Source organism: Salmo salar, chromosome 26 (assembly GCF_965601325.2).
Source record: "Salmo salar chromosome 26, fSalSal1, whole genome shotgun sequence".
NCBI lineage: Eukaryota > Metazoa > Chordata > Actinopteri > Salmoniformes > Salmonidae > Salmo > Salmo salar.
Genome location: NC_138316.1, coordinates 38111320 through 38132500, shown reverse-complemented (window position 1 = coordinate 38132500; position 21181 = coordinate 38111320). Strand labels below are relative to the sequence as shown.

Genomic DNA, 21181 nt, shown 5'->3' with positions numbered 1-21181 from the left:
ATTCTAACACTAATCCTAATTCTAATTGTAACCCTAAACCTAACCCCTAAACTTAAAATAGCATTTTTCCTTGTGGGGACTAGTGAAATGTCCCCACTTGGACTTCTGGTCTCCACAAGGATAGTAAAACCCCAAAACACACACTATAGATGACTTGTCAGGTGCACGATTATTGAATTGGGTTGATGTTGATGTAGTTATCATAGTGTACCAAAATGGGTTACTGACTTCTGTATATCTTTGTCATTGCTTTGGCAAACGTGTTTGCTTTGCATTGCCACGACAACAATCATCTGGCTAACAGAAACAGACTGCCACTCAGGCTGGCCTCATTGACTTCTAGCGGTTCAGTATTCTTTGGCAAATAATTTATTTTCCTTGTCATTAGCGCATGCTTCCCAAATGACACCCTTGTTCCCTTTATATCTCTTTGATCCCTGGTCAAAAGTAATTCCCTACAAAAGGCTATACAGTAGGGTGCTATTTGGGAAGCATCCGCATCTAACTTCCCAGCAGCTTTGATTTAGTGTTAGCTAGATTGATGTCTGTCCAAGTTTTTCCCAGTCATCTAATTTCCTCACGGACCACTCTTGCCAAATCTGTCTGATCAAGGTCATGAGCATGCAGTGTTTTAAACGCAACGGAAAAGGGGGAAAATGAATGTTTCTCATTGGTCCAGGTAGTCCCTCCCTGTTTGGGTCAGTTTTTATTCAGTTTGGCACCTAATGAACACAACCCTGCTGAGAACCATACTGTACAAGAAGAGGTTATAACCACATGACACAAACTGCTGTTCAGGACCCTTGTCGATATCACTCTGTGTGAGGCCTTTGATCAGTGTGTTGTTAAGATGTATTGTCAGTGGTGTAAGATTTTTACAGCTGTTTGACAAAATGTCTTCATGTATTTATGAACTGAGGGTTCTGTTAATCCAGCAGGTGTTTATTTGAGAGCTGTAAAATGGCCTTCTTCCCTCTTTCCTCCCCCTCCTTCCTTCCCTCCCTTCTTCCCTTTCTCCTGCCTTTCTATCCCATCCCAGTAGGATCAGTTCAGTTCAGTTTATTTGTACACTTCCTAATCTGAACTGAGATCAGCAACGTTAGCAGTTCAGTCAGTTCAACATTTACAGATGCGCTATCTTAATTTGACTCTGCTTCTCACAGCAGGAAAGACAAAATCCTGCAGCAAAGTGGATTATAATTATTGGACATTTTTTCATTAGGGCACATCAAGTCTGACATTTTAAGGCGGAAGTTACAAACTTTAGAAGCCTTTTAAAATGTTGAAAACACTACAATTTGCATTGCAAATTGGAAAATTCTCTGTTGACAACAGATAGATCAAATTAAGATACGTGGGTAAAATTACCAGGGAAGTCAATCCAGAAGAAAAAGACATATTATAACCAATGTTGTTGAATCAAATGTATGAAACACAGAGAGACTAAAGATAGGTTATTTAGGATGTTCTTTTCTTGGTAGGTTTTGGGGGGGAAGCCTGGCTTCCCTTGGCACCCATGAATACACGCCACTGCAGCTCTGTAGGTATTTCAAATTCATCCAATGCAAATAGCTCTGAGGTGTTTGCATCTTAGACAGTCTGCCGCTAACATCTTTTCAGTTTTCACTCTGCTACATTCCCTCGCTCTCTACTAGTCTCTTTTTTTCTCTCTCTCTCTCTGTGTGTGTGTACCTGTCTCTCCCTCTCTCTTGCTGTCTGTCACACACACACAGAGAGACACCAACAAGCTCTCACTACCTTGGAAACTTGGAAACCTCCAGCAAAGAACACTTTATAGCAATTGAGCCTGTGTCTCAGAAAATGAAACAGGATAAAGAGAAAATGAGAGAGGGAGGGAGGAAATGAGAGAAGGAAAGATGTTGTCCTGTTTTCACACATCATCACCACAACCTATCAGGGAGGTTAATCAGAGGATTGCTCTGTGGGGGGTTGTCAGCAAACCTTTTCCAAAACACCAAGTAAACGATGATGGTGGACAGTAAATCTCTTCTTAAACACCAGGGAAATGGTGATGGTGAATCAAGAGTCTCAGTAGTGCTGATTTAGGATCAGTCTTTGCCTTTTAGATCACAATTAATAAGATCATATGGACAGGGTGGACCTGATCCTAGATCAGCAATCCTACTTTGAGCTCATGATACATGAGCTCCTAACGAGCTCTACTTCACACATTTGTTGTGGGTTATTTGGGGAATCTTATTTTAAAGGGTGACTGGTCATCTACTAAAATGTACAGTATGTAGCAACATCACCTGCTGCAGCTAAAGGATCTCACACATTTAAAAAAAAAAAGTGACCTTTGTCCAAAAATGTCTAAAAACATGTCGACGTACATGATGTAGTCTTTTTAGAGGTCAATAAGTCTACATTTGCTGATTCATGGCTATTAAGTGCATTCGGAAAGTATTCAGACCCCTTCACTTTTCCCACATTTTGTTGCGTTATAGCTTTATTCTAAAATGTATTAAATCGTTTTTTTTTTCATCATCAATCTATACACAATACCCCAATATTGACAAAACAAAAACAGGTTTTTAGATTTTTTTTGTTGCAAATGTATAATAAATAAAAAAGTTAAATATCACATTTACATAAGTATTCAGAATTTTTACTCAGACCCTTTGGCAGCGATTACAGCCTTGAGTCTTCTTGGGTATGACACTGCAAGCGTGGCACACCTGTATTTGGAGAGTTTCTCCCATTCTTCTCTGCAGATCCTCTCAAGCTCTGTCAGGTTGGATGGGGAGCGTTGCTGCACAGCTATTTTCAGGTCTCTCCAGACATGTTAGATCGGGTTCAAGTCCGGGCTCTGGCTGGGTGACTCAAGGATATTCAGAGGCTTGTCCCGAAGCCACTCCTGTGTTGTCTTGGCTGTGAGCTTAGGGTCGTTGTCCTGTTGGAAGGTGAACATTCACCCAAATCTGAGGTCCTGAGCGCTCTGGAGCAGGTTTTCATCAAGAATCTCTCTGTACTTTGCTCCATTCATCTTTCCCTTGATCCTGACTAGTCTCCCAGTTCCTGCCGCTGAAAAAAATCCCCACAGCATGATGCTGCCACCACCATGCTTCACCGTAGGGATGGTATTGGCCAGGTGATGAGTGGTACCTGGTTTCCTCCAGATGTGATGCTTGGCATTCAGGCCAAAGAGTTCAATCTTGGTTTCATCAGACCAGTCTGAGAGTCTTTTAGGTGCCTTTTGGCAAACTCCAAGCCTGTTGTCATGTGCCTTTTACTGAGGAGTGGCTTCCGTCTGGTCACTCCATCATAAATGCCTGATTGGTGGAGTGCTGCAGAGAGGGTTGTCCTTCTGGAAGGTTCTCCCATCTCCACAGAGGAACTCTGGAGCTCTGTCAGAATGACCATTGGGTTCTTGGTCATCTCCCTGACCAATGCCCATCTCCCCCATTGCTCAGTTTGGCCGGGTGGCCAGCTCTAGGAAGAGTCTTGGTGGTTCCAAACCTCTTCCATTTAACCTGTTATGGATAGGGGGCAGTATTTTCACGGCCGGATAAAAAACGTACCCGATTTAATCTGATTATTACTCCTGCTCAGAAACTAGAATATGCATATAATTATTAGCTTTGGATAGAAAACACTCCCAAGTTTCTAAAACTGTTTGAATGGTGTCTGTGAGTATAACAGAACTCATTTGGCAGGCCAAAACCTGAGAAGATTCTGTACAGGAAGTACCCTGTCTGACCATTTCTTGGCCTTCTTGATCATCTCTATCCAAAACAAGGGATCTCTGCTGTTACGTGACACTTCCTACGGCTCCCATAGGCTCTCAGAAGGCGGCAAAAAGCTGAATCGTGGCTTTGCAGGCCCTGGCTGAAAAACATTAGCGCGTTTGGATAGTGGTCGGTCAGAGTACTATGAGACTGAGGCGCGTGCACGAGGCAACCCCATGTTTTTATTCTTTCATCTTTGAACGTAAACAACGACTCCCGGTCGGAATATTATCGCTTTTTTACGAGAAAAATAGCATAAAAATTGATTTTAAACAGCGGTTGACATGCTTCGAAGTACGATAATGGAATATTTAGAATTTTTTGTCACGAAACGCGTCGGGCGCGTAACCCTTCGTCACCCTTGGATAGTGTCTTGAACGCACGAACAAAACGCCGCTATTTGGATATAACTATGGATTATTTTGAACCAAACCAACATTTGTTATTGAAGTAGAAGTCCTGGGAGTGCATTCTGACGAAGAACAGGAAAGGTAATCAAACTTTTCTAATAGTAAATCGGAGTTTGGTGAGGGTCAAACTTGGTGGGTGTCAAAATAGCTAGCCTGTGATGGCGTGCTATCTACTCAGAATATTGCAAAATGTGCTTTCACCCAAAAGCTATTTTAAAATCGGACATAGCGAGTGCATAAAGGAGTTCTGTATCTATAATTCTTAAAATAATTGTTATGTTTTTTGTGAACGTTTATCGTGAGTAATTTAGTAAATTCACCGGAAGTGTTCGGTGGGAATGCTAGTTCTGAACGTCACATGCTAATGTAAAAAGCTGTTTTTTTATATAAATATGAACTTGATTGAACAAAACATGCATGTATTGTATAACATAATGTCCTAGGCGTGTCATCTGATGAAGATCATCAAAGGTTAGTGCTGCATTTAGCTGTGGTTTTGTTTTTTGTGACATTATATGCTAGCTTGAAAAATGGGTGTCTGATTATTTCTGGCTGGGTACTCTGCTGACATAATCTAATGTTTTGCTTTCGCTTTCGTTTTTGTATTTTTGAGGAATTTGTCATTCGTGCCACGCCTATCATTGGATATTGGAGCAGGTGTTCCGCTAGCGGAACGTCTAGATGTAAGAGTTAAGAATGATGGAGGCCATTGTGTTCTTGGGGACCTTCAATGCTGCAGAAATGTTTTGGTACCCTTCCCCAGATCTGTGCCTCGACACAATCCTGTCTTGGAGCTCTACGGACAATTCCTTTGACCTTATGGTTTGGTTTTTGCTGTGACATGAACTGTCAACTGTGGGACCTTATATAGACAGGAGTGTGCCTTTCTAAATCATGTCCAATCAATTGAATTTACCACAGGTGGACTCCAATCAAGTTGGAGAAACATCTCACGGATGATCAACGGAAACAGGATGCACCTGAGCTCAATGTCGGGTCTGAATAATTCTGTAGATTAGTTATTTCTGTTTTAGATTTTTTTATACATTTGCAAATATTTCTAAAAACATGTTTTCGCTTTGTCATTATGGGGTATTTATTTTGTATTTCATCCATTTTAGAATAAGGCTGTAACATAACAAAATGTGGAAAAAGTGAATGGTTCTGAATACTTTCAGGTAGCCTAGTGGTTAGAGCATTGGGCCTGTAACTGAAAGGTTGCTAAATCAAATCCCCGAGCTGACAAGGTAAAAATCTGTCGTTCTACCCCTGAAAAAGGCAGTTAACCCACTGTTCCTAGGTTGTCATTGTAAGTAAGAATTTGTTCTTAACTGATTTGCCTAGTTAAATAAAGTAAATAAATTACTAAAAGAGCATGAGACCAGGTAGCTGATACCAACAATCTTTTTTTAACATTTGCATATCAAAAGTCACCAGTGGTCATGTGATGTCATCACATTACGTAATATATGAGCTTTCAATCAAGGGTGACACCTCATTACATTAACCCCTATGTGTGTTCTCTCTGTAGAAAAGCCCTGTTCCCTGCTCTGTTCCACATCATTAATAGATTGATATCACTTTATTGGTCAATTGCACCCAAGGTCCAACCTAAATTTTACTTCCACTTTTAATTCAACCATTCTGAAAGACACACATTAACAGGTTTTGGAGAGGTGCAGGGTTAGGGGTTTAGTGCCTTGCTTGAGGGCACAGTGACATCAATGGCACCTAGGCATTGGTTGCCAGCTCACTTCCGGACAGGAAAACCGGGGATGCAAACTGGCAACTCCCCGGTTGCTGGCTCGCCTCTGTACCCGCTAGGCTATTAACCCCTTGTGTGTTCTCTCTGTAGAGAAGCCGTGTGCCCTGTTCTGTTCCCCTGTGGGGAGAGATTCCCCCATCCTGGTGGCAGAGAGAGTGATGGATGGAACACCATGTGGACCCTACGAGTCAGACCTGTGTGTCAATGGCAGGTGTCAGGTACACACACACATACAAACTCAATGCACGTAAATACACACACATACACACACACGCACGCACGCACTCAGGCAGGCAGGCAGGCAGGCAGGCAGGCAGGCAGGCAGGCAGGCAGGCAGGCAGGCAGGCAGGCAGGCAGGCAGGCAGACAGACAGACAGACAGACAGACAGACAGACAGACAGACAGACAGACAGACAGACAGACAGACAGACAGACAGACAGACAGACAGACAGACAGACAGACAGACAGAGACAGACAGACAGACAGACAGACAGACAGACAGACAGACAGAGGAACAAAAGTTAATGCTATTGGCACAGGCAATTGACCAGGCAGACTTGTGTGTCGATTTAAGAAAAAGAAGATGATTTGAACATCCCACACATGAGAATCCTGGTGCTGGGCTCAAAGAATACTAAGATAAAGAAATGCTAAGACATTCCTGTAGCCATTAAGCACTGGGGAGCAGCAATATTCTGTGTCCATGCCTCTCATTTCCTTAGAAGTGCGGATGGCAATTGGCTATGAGCGGTGCATTGTTTCTGGCTACTCCTCCTACCCCTGGCCTTCCTCTACTGCCCTGCCTCACTCCCTCTGCCCTGTGACAGAATCCCTGCTCAGTTAAGAAGAGATGGTGGGACCTGTCAATTTCACCAGGTCAAAGGAGAAGGGTTTTCTCTCTGTAGGTCACTAGAGAAGGGTTTTCTTTCTGTAGGTCACTAGAGAAGGGTTTTCTCACTGTAGGTCACTAGAGAAGGGTTTTCTCACTGTAGGTCACTAGAGAAGGGTTTTCTCTCTGTAGGTCACTAGAGAAGGGTTTTCTCTCTGTAGGTCACTAGAGAAGGGTTTTCTCTCTGTAGGTCACTAGAGAAGGGTTTTCTTTCTGTAGGTCACTAAAGAAGGGTTTTCTCTCTGTAGGTCACTAGAGAAGGGTTTTCTTTCTGTAGGTCACTAGAGAAGGGTTTTCTCTCTGTAGGTCACTAGAGAAGGGTTTTCTTTCTGTAGGTCACTAGAGAAGGGTTTTCTCTCTGTAGGTCACTAGAGAAGGGTTTTCTTTCTGTAGGTCACTAGAGAAGGGTTTTCTCTCTGTAGGTCACTAGAGAAGGGTTTTATCTTTGTGCTGGTGGATTTAATTGTATCTTGGTTTATCTGTGTCCTGTTTTCTCCCGTCTCTCTCCCTCTCTCTCACTCCCCCTCTCTCTGTCCTGAGCTCCCAAATGTCTTCTCACAATCTCTCTCTCTCTCTCTCTCTCTCTCTCTCTCTCTCTCTCTCTCTCTCTATCTCTCTCCCTCTCTTTCTCTCTCAGGCCTGCAAAGGCAAAGTTTCAATTGGCTGGGAGGTAACAGGGTCATTTTACCACTTCCTGTTTCTGTCAGGTTAGATCAAATCAAATAAAATGATATTTGTCACATACACGTGTTTAGCAGATGTTATTGCGGATGTAGCGAAATGCTTGTGTTTCTAGCTCCAACAGTGCAGTAATATCTAAGAATTCACAACAATACCTACAATACACACAACCTAAAGTAAAATAATGGAATTTAAGGAATTGTCACGAATCCTACCGAAGGTGGCTCCCCTGCCTGCTCGGGCGGCGCTCGGCGGTCGTCGTCACCGACCTACTATCCTTTTTTCCTTTTCGTTTGGTTTGTCTTATTGTTTGCACCTGTTCCTCATTTGTCTTTTGATTTTGGTTATTTAAGCCTGGTTAGCCCGCCCAGTGTTGTGCGGGATTATTTTAGCGTCAGGTTGTGTTTTTGTCATTGGATGTGCTGGCGATTTACGACTGTGATATTGTAGGCTGGCTGTGCACCTGTTTTGGGCACTTGGCATTTTTTCCACGCCGTTTGTGTTGGCGTTGTTCGTGTTGTGTTTTTGATTGAAATAAACACAAAGCTCCGTACCTCTGCTCTCTGCGCCTGACTCCTACCACCACTCCTAGCAATCGTGTGACAGAATCCCGCACCAACTATGGAGTCAGCAGGAGCAGCCTCCCCTCCTCTCCCATCGATGGAGGAACGGGTCCTTCACCATACCACCATCCTCCACCGAATCGGCTCAGCGATGGAGCAGATGATGGAGAGGATGGACCGATGGGAGAGGAGTGGCCTCCCTACCGCATCCCCAGCACCAACTCCCCCTCCACCATCTACCCCTCCACCGACGCCCGGACCCGGAGCCCTACGCCTGGCTCTCCCCAGGGAGTACGATGGAGCGGCGGCTGGGTGCCAGGGGTTCCTGCTACAGTTGGATTTGTACCTGGCTACTGTTCATCCAGCTCCCTCGGCAGAGGAGAGCGTAAGTGTCCTCGTCTCCTGCTTAACGGGACGTGCCCTGGAGTGGGCCAACGCAGTGTGGTATGGCCCAGACTCGGCAAGGGATCACTACCCTGAGTTCACCCGCCGGTTCCGGGCCGTGTTCGACCACCCAGCAGAAGGCCGGGCGGCGGGTGAACGGCTGTTCCACCTGCGTCAGGAGACGAGGAGCGCACAGGACTTTGCTCTGGAGTTCCGGACTTTGGCTGCTGGAGCGGGGTGGAACGACAGGGCCCTGATGGACCACTATCGGTGTAGCCTCCGGGAGGACGTCCGCCGTGAGCTAGCCTGTCGGGACACTACCCTGTCACTAGACGAACTAATCGACATGTCCATTCGTCTTGACAATCTGCTGGCTGCGCGCGGGCGTCCAGACGGGGCCCTGTTGGTTCCACCTCCAGGTCCTCCAGCTCCCATACCTATGGAGCTAGGGGGGGCCGCGTCCAGGGGAACCGGAGGAGGAGGCTCCCCTTGTATCCAGTGTGGTCGGAGAGGACACACTACCAACCGGTGCTGGGGGAGCTCCTCTGGGAATCGGGATGGCAGGCGGAGCACTCCTCGTCCATCTCAGGTGAGTAAGCACCAACCTCACCCAGAGCTCCCTGTTGGTCACATGTTCGTTTTAGTAACTTTCCCCTTGTTTTCTCCCTCTTTCCAGCATAAGGCGCTAGTCGATTCAGGCGCAGCTGGAAACTTTATGGATCGTGGGCTCGCACTAAGGCTAGGGATTCCCCTGGTGTCGTTGGACCAACCTTTCCCCGTGCACTCCTTAGATAGCAGACCATTAGGGTCAGGACTGGTCAGGGAGGCCACGGTGCCACTGGACATGGTAACGCAGGGGGATCATGGGGAACGGATTAGTCTCTTCCTCATTGATTCTCCTGCGTTTCCGGTGGTGCTGGGGATTCCCTGGCTGGCCAATCACAATCACAATATTTCGTGGAGACAGGGGGCTCTCAGAGGGTGGTCAGAGGAGTGCTCAGGCAGGTGTAAGGGAGTTTCCATCGGTGCGACGACGGTGGAGAGTCCAGACCAGGTTTCCACTGTGCGCATTCCCTCAGAATATGCCGATAAGGCTATCGCCTTCTGTAAAAAGAGGGCGACCCGATTACCACCTCATCGACGAGGGGATTGCGTGATAAATCTCCAGGTAAACGCTGCACTTCCCAGGAGTCACGTGTACCCATTGTCACAGGAGGAGACGTTGGCTATGGAGACATATGTCACGGAATCTCTGAGACAGGGGTATATTCAGCCCTCCATGTCACCCGTCTCCTCGAGTTTCTTTTTCGTGAAGAAAAAGGATGGAGGGTTGCGTCCGTGCATTGATTATCGAGGTCTAAATTCCATCACAGTAGGGTTCAGTTACCCACTACCTCTCATCGCTACGGCGGTGGAATCATTTCACGGCGCACGTTTTTTCACGAAACTGGACCTCAGGAGCGCGTACAATCTGGTGCGTATCCGGGGAGGAGACGAGTGGAAAACCGCATTCAGTACCACATCGGGCCACTATGAGTACCTCGTCATGCCGTACGGGTTAAAGAATGCTCCAGCCGTCTTTCAATCCTTTGTTGACGAGATTCTCAGGGACCTGCACGGACAAGCGGTGGTGGTGTATATTGACGACATCCTGATTTATTCCGCCACCCGCACCGCGCATGTCTCCCTGGTGCGCAAGGTGCTTGGGCGACTGCTGGAGAATGACCTGTACGTCAAGGCTGAGAAATGTGAGTTTTTCAAACGAGCCGTTTCCTTCCTGGGGTATCGCATTTCCACCTCGGGGGTGGTGATGGAGGATGACCGCGTTAAAGCCGTGCGTAATTGGCTGACTCCGACCATGGTAAAGGAGGTGCAGCGTTTTTTAGGGTTTGCCAATTACTACCGGAGGTTTATCCGGGGCTTTGGTCAAGTTGCTGCTCCCATTACTTCACTGCTGAAGGGGGGTCCGGCGCGCTTGCGCTGGTCAGCAGAGGCGAACAGAGCGTTCAGTCGCCTTAAGAAGGTTTCTACCTGTGTGATGGCTAAACCAAGGGCTGTCCCCAAGTGTTTCTCATGTAAGATGCCTGCTCTGCGTGTGTGTGTGTGTGTGTGTGCGGTGCATGTGTGTGTGCGTCCTGCCCTGACTGGAGTGTACACGTCGGTAGATGGGAGATCCAGACCTCCTTGGCTTCTCCTGGGATCAATAGCCAAAACGCAGATGGTCCTCACACAAACACACAGACAGACACTCACTCACTCACTCACTCACTCACTCACTCACTCACTCACACACTCACCACCACTCACCACACACTCACACACTCCTCACACCTCCCCTCACACACACCACACACCCACACCCACACCCACACACACACACACACACACACACACACACACACACACACACACACACACACACACACACACACACACACACACACCACACACACACACACACTCAGTGTTCTTCAATCCTGCTCCTGGAGAGATACAGTGTTCAGGCTTTAGTTCCAGTCTGATTCAAGGGCTTGATGCGTGCAGGGCTGGAACAAAAGAGTGCATTTGGACAGGAGGCTGAGTGCGTTTGGAAGGATCCCAGACACACTGGATCCCAACAGCTCGGCATGGCTTGGCTTCCCGACGCTCCACCTCGATGAGCACACTGGGATACCTCGTGGTACTTCCTCATCCACCTGGGTTGAGGGAGAACAACAACAATATTCCAATGGCGAAAAGGATTAAGAATCATATTGAAAATCTTGAACGTCATATTGTTAATCCCAGGAGAGCCCAAAGGAGGATGGGTTGGGGTTTCTAACCCTGGAGGTCTGGCCTGCAAAGAGCCTGTCTAGTCATTCCCAGAGTAATGACTGTAAATGAACAGTGTGACAGTCTGTGTGTGTGTGTGTGTGTGAGTGTGTGTGTATGTCTGTGTGTAATGGTGTGTATACAGTAACTACATACAGAGTGGCAATCAACGTAACCCTGTGGTGTTGGTGATGGGTAGGGCCTGGAGTTTTTTCCATTCTATGGGACCTGACCTGGAAATACTCTGGGCCTTAGCGATGGGGTGTTGTTTTTAACAGCGTTTCTGGGTGTTTGGTTTGTGGTGTTTTCCTGTTGACTATGTGAATGGGTGCTCTTGGTAGAAATTGCCGATAGGCACAGATCTAGGATCAGTTTAGACTCCCCCCAATCCTAACCTTAACCATTAGATAGGGAGAAAGCTAAACTGACCTTAGATCAGTGTCAAGGCTAGGGACACTTCATAATCATGACTTGTTCCTGTGTGCTGTGTAAAGAGATAATAGCATGGTTGTGGTAATTGCAGATCCAGCCCTGTAGGGCGGCACTACGGTGAGTACACACAGGGAGTCTGTACATAGTGGGGGGGCAGTAAAGAAGAACAAAGCAGCTCAACTAGGCCGAGGGGACTTGATTCTAATGTAAGACGTGTGCGAAACACTTGAGTTTGGTGTCAATCATGCATTGATGTCAAGTTTGTTTCGTGTGGATCTCAGGTTAGGATGTGGCCCCTTGAGATACAGGAATAAATCAAACTCAGTCTGGTAACACTAAAAAACTAAACAAAAACAACTGGGACAATAAAGATTTTAGGACAATAAAGACTTCCATCCACTGATGGCATATATGGTGAAAGTTTGGAAGAATAAGCTATTTTATTTTCTCAGAAACGGCTGTATAGATACTGTGCTTTGGGATCTATTGTAGAGAGAAGGTCCTGCGTCTCAAACAACACCCTATTCCCTATGTAGTGCCTTGGTCAAAAGTAGTGCACTAGATAGGGAATAGGGTGCCATTTAGGATGCACACCTGGTCTCTCTTGACTTCACACCTGGTCTCTCTTGACTCCACAGAGCTTAACAGTCCCATTATACAGGGTTCAAAACCCCAACCTGTGCCATTTTGTTGGAGGTTCCTCCTATTGCAATTATCTACATTATGGAAGAACCTCTCCTCCCCTCTTTATATATCCCTCTTTTGTTCTCTCTCTCTCTCTCTCTCTCTCTCTCATTCGCTGATGTATCTCTTTCTCTCTCTTCTTCCTCTTCTCCCTCCCTCCCACTCTCTCTCTCTCTCTCTCTCCCTCCTTCCCTTTCTCTCTCTCACTGTGGGTCTTTCATATCTCTCTCCACTCTGTTTTTTGTTTCCTTCTTTGACACATTTGTGTGTAAGCCTCAGAAGTAACAGTGCGACCACAGTCAGTCGCCCGAGGGCCTGGGAAACAACGAGCTGCTTTGTATCATCACTACTGCCCAAACACTAGTGGGTGCTTGGATGCATGCATGTCTGTGAGGAGGGAAGGGCTGGCAAGGGTCTAATCAGAGATTTCTCTCCCAGTCGGGTTGAGGCTGGAATCCATAGAATATTTCATAGGATCTCTGTGCTAGAATCAAATGAATGATTCAAAAGTGATGTCATAAAGCGGAAGTAGTGTATATGCAGTGGGATCCTCAAAATGATTGGATCTTTTTGCTCACATATACTTCCTGGTCTCTTTTATGACACCCGTTGAATTCAGAGCCGGACATCTCAATGTGTGCATCACAAATGCCACCGTATTCCCAACATAGTGCAATACTTTTGAGCAGGGCTCATTGAGCTCTAGTCTCAAATATCACACTATATAGGGAATATGGTGACATCTGGGTCACAACCTACCTATCTGTCTCTGGATGAATCCTTCCTTTCAAACCCAGGCTCCGTGTGATGCTCCAGCACACAGAGACAGAAGGTAGAGAGAGAGAGGCTCTACCTCTTTCTGTCCACCGGTATTGAGTTAGATCGCTGCTACTATGACCGTTACTACCCTAGCTTTGTCCCAAACGGTACCCTATTCCCTTCATAGTGACCAGAGTCTAGTGCACTACTTTTGAACAGGGCCCATGTGTAGGGAACAGGGTGTCATTTGGGATGTAGACCCTATCTCTTTCTAATTCCTTCATTGTCTTCCTCCTTGCCTTTCACACAGAAAAATTATTTCAACCCTTTCAAAATGAACAGCTTGGATAAAGAACCAGCCCAGCCCAGCCCAACCCTGTCTATACTACCCCTTCCCCTCACCTCTCCAAACCTCCTCTCATCCCCTCTCACCTCTCGTCCTCTCCTCACCCCAGGTGTGGGTCTGGGTGTGGCTCCACCCACTTCACTCTCTTGTATGTTTCTATAGGTTACATCGAGGCTGCTGTCATCCCCGTTGGTGCTAGGAGAATCAAAGTTGTGGAGGACAAGCCCTCACACAGCTTTCTGGGTAAGACACACACACACACACACACACACACACACACACTTTTGTTATGCGGTGCAGAGAACATTTAGCAGTTTTAAAGCAAATTTTCGTGAAATTCTAAACATTCTTCTATACATTCTTGAAATTCTAATTTAAGTACCTAGCTAAAAAACATTAGCTGACATGGGCTAGTTGATCTAGACATTTCTGACAAGTTATAAATAGATCTCTAAGGTATACAATGACTGACCTGACAAGAGGAACTGATGATGCAAGATGTGTTGAATTGCAGGAAATAAGCTTTAAACCTGCAAAATTCTCTCTTCGCCAACAAGACGGTTGTGGAAAGTTTGTTTCATGAACGGTGCTTGTACCCATAGAAATAGGGGTGTGCAGGGGGGGAGTGAGATATTCAATAATGCTGGAAGGGGGGCCTGGATGAAAAAAGTTGGGAACCCCTTTTATAGACAACCGTACAAGTTGATATGATCTGTCTAATGATGTGAACTTGTATTCCCTATAGCAGGGTACCAAACTACTATCTGAAACGGTCCAGTGACACAAATGTCCTAGGTGGCAAAGGTCCGGATGGATATTGTCATTTATCGGCGCTGTGGTTCAGCATAGTAACAAACCATGTTGTTATATAAAATGTTTTCAAGAATACTGGTAAATACATTACAGTTTTTTACAATCGCTAGGACCCATTTCTCAATACTTAGGTCACTTTTTCAAAACTCTTCACACAGTTCTCCTAACCAACTTTCACCTTGGCACAGCAGTTAATTTCACATCCAAAATGCACTAAAACTACCAAAACACTTCATACATGTCTCAGATCAACTCATTCTTCCATAACACTAGCAAAGGTGTCACCCAACAAGCACACGTTGTCACTCATAAAACAATGACCTAAACAACACTAACGACAGGTAGAATTACACAATGTTTTCTTTTGTAAAATTTCTTTACAAAACAAAACAAGAAACACCTCTCTACTGTTGAGAATTCACTGCAGTATATGTTACAGGAATGAATCAGACATGATGCAATATGCTTCAATATGTTTTATGTCATTTTTTGGCATTGAGTGATTCCAAAATACAGTACTTTGTATACACACGATCTACCGATGGAGATAAAGCAGAAGCAAAGCTAGTCAACCCTGTTTTCTGCATTTGGCCACAGGTTCTCATCTACATCACATCTAACCCTGTTTTCTGCATTTGGCCACAGGTTCTCATCCACATTACATCTTATGTCATCTTGGGCAATACACCTAGGAAATAATATTTTGGCATGCCTGGTCCATCTCTAGCAATCTTCTGCAGATATGTCCAGGTATCCAGCATTCATTGCGTCCAGGAGGGACATTTGATCATGTGGATGGTGGTCATAAACCTTCCACCTCTATGAGGAAAATAATTCCTCTATGGGGTTGAGTAATGGAGAGTAAGGTGAGAGGAAAAGTGACACCATCCTGGGATGGGCTGCATACCACTCTGTGACTGCACGGGAGTGGTGAAATGCCACATTGTCCCATACAATTACAAACGTTGGCCGATTTGGCTTCACTGCAACCCTTTCCTCACCTGGCACAACCCTTCCATAGAGGTCATCCAGGAATGAAATGAGACACTCGGTGTTGTATGGTCCAATTAGTGGTTTGTGTAACAGAAATCCATCAGAGGATATTACTGCACACATCGTTATGTTGGCACCCCTCTGGCCCGGGACATCCACTGTGGCTCTTTTCCCAATCACATTCCTTCCTCACCGCCGTGTTTTGGCCACGTTGAAACCAGCCTCATCCACAAAGATGAATATGTGGGGTGTTTGCCTGGCTTCAATCTCCATGACGCTCTAAAATGAATCCACAAGGCAACATAAGAGTTAGGCTATTACGGTAGTTAACATTATACCTTAAAACATCCATTGTGTGCCTCTGCCCTGTTTGGTTTAGTTCAAAACCAGTTCTGTATTTTATAGTCATCTGACCTGGACATATTGAGTTGCTTGACGCGTTCAGAGTTCCTCTCAAAGGGGACAGTGTACAACTGCTTCATTCTGACTTGATGTTGTTTCAGAACTCTTGAAATAGTTGTTATGCCTACATTGTGAATATTTCCAAATGTAATGTTGTCTGCTAACACTCTGTCCTGAATCTCTGTGAGTTTTATGCCATTATTTCTGATGACTATATCAACGATTGCAGTTTCCTGCACAGCAGTGAAAATCCTACCTCTCCTGCCTGTGGGAGGTAACCGTTGGGTCATAAGCAGAAATACAAAAACAATTACACACAAGTGGGTTTGAAGGCTTTGCTCAATTTACTTCTGTAATGTGCAGTTCAGTCAGATGCCCTTGCAGAATGCACATCTTACCTGTTGTTTTGCTGGACATTTCTCACAATAGATGCCACTGTTGAGCGTTGCAGATTTGTCTGCACTCTCAGACCAGCCTCTCTCATTGATAGACCATGATTTATTACATGATCAATTATAGTAGTGCTAATCTCATCTGAGACTACAGCTCTTGATCTTCCTCTCAGTCTTCTTCCACCACGCGTACGTACTCCTCTCCCTCTCCCAGCCACTCTTCTTACTCTGTCAGCCACTTATCTATCTCTGTCTGGGTCCATGTTTACATTACAGTACAGCATTATTCCTAAACTGTCACCTTTTGTATAGATGGTAATGTAATTGAAAGACTAACACCTGGGCAGGTGTTCAGCTACAATGGAAATCAGCTGTGGTTGGTCTAATTGTTTTGATAGTATTAGATTTTTTAGGTTTGGAATATATTTCAATACGGTATTACTGTAGAAATGTAGCACATTGCTGTCTTATTCAATTTTGTGTTTTGTTAGGTTTTGAACTTCAGTTTAACAGTTTTGAAAAGAGTATGTAAACATGTGCAAATTGGCCTGTAGGAACATAGAGTTTTGGTGGTGGTTGTGTCTGAGTGAGAAAATAATTAATGAAATTTGTAAGATGTAGTCATTGAATGCATTTTATGCCAAAGCAATGACAAATGACCCACAGTTTAGCCCACATAGACTGCTGTTGTGCTCACTGTGTGAAGCTCACTGTGCTCACTGTGCTCACATGGACCTTGAATTATTAAATAATATCTCAATTAAATGAAGTGCATGTTTTCTGGACAAAATCTGAAAGCACAGAAAGTCACTGTGGGCCATGCAATATTAATGTATAAGTCACTGTGGGCCATGTAATATTAATGGATAAGTCACTGTGGGCCATGCAATATTAATGTATAAGTCACTGTGGGTCATGCAATATTAATGTATAAGTCACTGTGGGTCATGCAATATTAATGGATAAGTCACTGTGGGCCATGCAATATTCATGTATAAGTCACTGTTGGTCATGCAATATTAATGTATAAGTCACTGTGGGCCATGAAATATTCAGGTGTAAGTCACTGTGATCCATGCAATATGCATGTATAAGTCACTGTGGACCTTGCATCAATGAGAGAAATTACACTTTCTGTCTCTTGAAAATGTTTTGAACTTTGGCACAAATGGTGTGAGAGCAACTCTTGAGACACTGGTGCAGGTGTCCATTGGTGAGCCTGGAGCGATATTTGTTTTGAATAAAGTTCATTGTGGAGAAGGCTGATTCACAGCTGTATGTGGAGCCAAACATGGTCAGGATGTCTAGTTGTAGTTTCTTCAGAACAGGGACATCAGCTGCAGGCACCATCTTTCCATCTTTCCCCAGAAAGTAAGACAGGGTCACAAAGCCACATTTTGTTGCAGCTCAATCAACTCCATTTGCAGTGATGCAACTTCTACCCGTCTGAAGATCTGTTTAGCTTCCTCTGACAACATCTACCCGTCTGAAGATCTGTTTAGCTTCCTCTGACAACTTTTTGTGACTAAGATGGTTCTGGATGACCAGCAAGCAATTCTCTTCCAACAGTGAAATCCCAGGCCTCCGACCCCGCCTTTTGCCTTTTGGTAGGCCGTCATTTTAAATGAGAATGTGTTCTTAACTGACTTGCTGAGTTAAATAAAGGTTAAATAAAAATATTAAAAAGTCATCAAAGCTAGCTTTGAGGTTCTCCATCAGTTTCTGGATGAAATCGACATGGTAGGGAACATCTTTGTCTCCCTGCGTTTGCACCAGAAGATTGGGGAAGTGGACAAGTTCTTCCTGGAGATCCTTCTTGAAAAGCTCCAATTTCTTCTGGAAAGCCCAGACTGCTGCTCTCATATCACACACTGTGTTGTCCTGCAGCTTAACATTCAGTTGTTGAGGTGTGATGTCATGTCTGTCACACTGTGTTGTCCTGTCCCTGCAGCTTAACATTCAGTTGATTGAGGTGTGATGTCATGTCTGTCAAAAATGCTACTGTTTCCTCTTCTCGTCATCAGAAAACTGAGTTGCCTTGTCAATCTTTTGCTCTGATAAGAAAGCTTTGATTTCCTCCTGAATGGCCCAGAAGCATTCCAAAACCCTGCCTTCACTGAGCCATCTGACATTGTAAGTCATCAAATCTGGCATTAGCCTCTGTCAGAAAGCCTCGTAGCAGGCGGTGTTCTTGATCAGCTTCATCATCGTTGTTATGACCTCAGAATACTCTTATCCCAGACTGGCACACAGGACAGATTAATGGATGATTTGATGTCAGGACAGGGTGGTCCTCTTTCAAACTGTAACCAGTCCCCTCTTCCTGTCATGGCTGGAGCTCCATCTGTGGTGATGGAGACCACTGACTTCAGATCTCTCCCCCTTTTGGTCAGCATCCCTTTGACATCCTCTCCCTGTGTGTCTGCTTCTAGATTTGTTAAGCCCAACAGCTCATCCCAGATTTCCGTCTTTGTTTCATAATGAAACCTGACAAACAACAGAAGCAGGCCATTATCAGTGTTATCTGTTGAATCATCCACAGCTAATGAAATGCTTGGTGCATTCTGAATGACCTCATCAAGTTGTGAAGTCAAATTTTCAGCTAATATTTCATTTCTCCTCATTGCTGTGGAATCAAATCAAATCAAACTTTATTTGTCATGCCGAATACAATGTAGACCTTACCGTTAAATGGTTACTTACAAGCCCTTAACCAACAGTGCAGTTCAAGAAGAGTTAATAAAATATTTACCAAATAAACTGAAGTAAAAAATAAAAGTAACACAATAACATAACAATAACAAGGCTATATACAGGGGGTACCGGTAATCTTTATTGTTTACCTGCAAACAAGGTGTCAGAAACTTCACACATGCGTTCTTTTACCATCTCAGCGTCAGTGTTTTCCCTAAACCCAAGCTATCCTCAGTGAAAGCTCCGTTGCACGTTGTTGGGCTTTCAGGGAATTGAAATGGACTTTTTGTCTCATATTGGGATTTGAGTTGTTTAATCTTGTTTGTTCTCACCTCCGTGTTCAGAGGATAAGACTGATCTATATTACTATGCATGGTGTAATGACGCTTAACATTGCCACTTTTCACGAGGGCTACGGACTCGCTGCATATCAGGCACATTTGTTTTGTTCTGGTTGTGAGGAGAATGCATTTTCCATCCACTCGCCGTCAACCAATTTTTTTTTGAACAAGCCATATTAACTAAGATACTGGTAACTAAGCTCCTTCTATCTGTGATATTAACAGTTGAACCTCATTGAAATATTTCTGTTTCTTTCTGCCTGCTTGTTCTGAGGTGTTGTGGAGGATATTTGCATTGATGTGATTGGGTAAGACATTGACTCTTGCATTTAACCATGCGATTGGATTAGACAGGGCGCTAGTAGAGGTGGGGGTTGCTTTGAGAGTGAGAGGAAGAGAGGTTGCCGAGTTAGAGAGGCCGTGGCACCTGGGTAATTTTTGAAAGCTGTTAAAAAAAAATCTTGATTGACTTGTATATAACTACTGTAAATGCTATGTTGTTCGGTCCGTATTGACCCTTCACTGGGTCTGAATCCGGACCACCGTCTGCCAGTTGAGTTTGGCAGCCCCATACTGTCTTCAGCCAGTGCTAAAACATTCTGCACTGTCTAGCATGTTTTGTTCTCTGTCGACTCTGCAGGGAAATTTGAAAGCCCATAAACACAGTCATTTGTCAGCCGCTTGTAAAGTGTTTGAACACTTCACTCTTGCGGTTTCCTTTTGAGTGTTCTGACAACAGCTATTAAACATTTTTCTAACCGTTAAGTGCTTTGTCAACAGGAAGGGTACACTGGGGACTTGAGACATCGGTGGCGTCCAATTCTAGTTCTGTGTGTAATGATAGGACAGGCTGGGATCCTCTCTAGTGATAGGAGGGAATTGAGGGATGGAGGGAGGAGAGGAGAGGAGATTAGGAGAGGGATGGGGAAGAGAGGAAGGGAAGTAGGGAGGGAGGGAGGGAGGGAGGGAGGGAGGGAGGGAGGGAGGGAGGGAGGGAGGGAGGGAGGGAGGGAGGGAGGGAGGGAGGGAGGGAGGGAGGGAGTCGAGACTGAAAGGCTAGCCACTCCCTTTGAAAACACATCTGGTGATCTAAAGAAACACTCCAACACTACTTCCTTTTGTACAGTGTGAGGTATGTCTCCACCACGTTTTATATGGTAAAGTTTCCCCAAGTCGCTGATTTTGGGTCAGTTTAGGATGTAGGTAGAGTTATTAAAGTGACTATGTGTCACGTCCTGACCAGCAGAGGGCGTAATGGTGTTAGTTTTGGTCAGGATGTGGCAGGGTTTTTGTGTGTGTGAATGGTTGTGTTGGTGATTGGACTCCCAATTGAAGGCAGGTGTGTTGAGTTGCCTTTGATTGGGAGTCCTATATAGTAGTGTGTGTTTTTCTTTGGGGTTGTGGGTAGTTGTTTTCGCACTGCGTTTTGTATAGCCTGCAAAACTGTTGCTGTCTTGTTTATTGTTTTTTCCTGTGGATGCCTTACTCTTTTGAATTAAAATATGAGTATCCACATTCCCGCTGCGCCTTGGTCCATTCATGAAGACAACTGTTACAGAACTACCCACCACCAAAGGACCAAGCAGCGGACGAACGAGGAGGCGGGATGGACCTGGGAGGACAAGTTAAGGGAGCTAAGGGAACCCAATTTTTTGGGGGGGGGCACAAGGGCTGTTTGACGGGGCGAGAAGGTGAGCCCCAGGTCAGCTCCCCGCACTAGCCCCGAGGTGCGTGTCTCCAGGCTGGCACGTCCAGTACCAGCCCCACGCATCAGGCATCTAGTGTGTCAGCCCAGCCTCGCCAGTCAGGAGCTGCCAGAGCTTCCCGCCAGTCAGGATTCGCCAGAGCTGCCCGCCAGTCAGGAGTCGCCAGAGCTGCCCGCCAGCAGTAGTCGCCAGAGCTGCCCGCCAGTCAAGAGTCACCAGAGCTGCCCGCCAGTCAAGAGTCACCAGAGCTGCCCGCCAGTCATGAGTCGCCAGAGCCGCCCGCCAGTCATGAGTCGCCAGAGCCGCCCGCTAGTCAGGAGCTGCCAGAGTGGCCCGTCTGCCCGGAGATGCCAGAGTGGCCCGACT

General features: G+C 45.4%; 2 protein-coding genes across 2 annotated transcripts in view; both read left to right on the top strand.

The window, feature by feature from the left end:
- Positions 1–6428, top strand: part of LOC106562591 (A disintegrin and metalloproteinase with thrombospondin motifs 17-like) — a 199862-nt gene extending 193434 nt beyond the window's left edge. Inside the window, exon 14 of the mRNA XM_082969689.1 lies at positions 6015–6428. Coding sequence (XP_082825815.1) covers positions 6015–6175 — 161 coding nt within the window. The 3' untranslated portion in view covers positions 6176–6428. The remainder of the gene's footprint in view (positions 1–6014) is intronic.
- Positions 6429–10464: 4036 nt separating this feature from the next.
- Positions 10465–21181, top strand: part of LOC145864265 (A disintegrin and metalloproteinase with thrombospondin motifs 17) — a 67182-nt gene continuing 56465 nt past the window's right edge. Inside the window, exons 1-2 of the mRNA XM_082969690.1 lie at positions 10465–10517; positions 13637–13717. Of these exons, the coding sequence (XP_082825816.1) occupies positions 10481–10517; positions 13637–13717 (118 nt within the window). The 5' untranslated portion in view covers positions 10465–10480. The remainder of the gene's footprint in view (positions 10518–13636; positions 13718–21181) is intronic.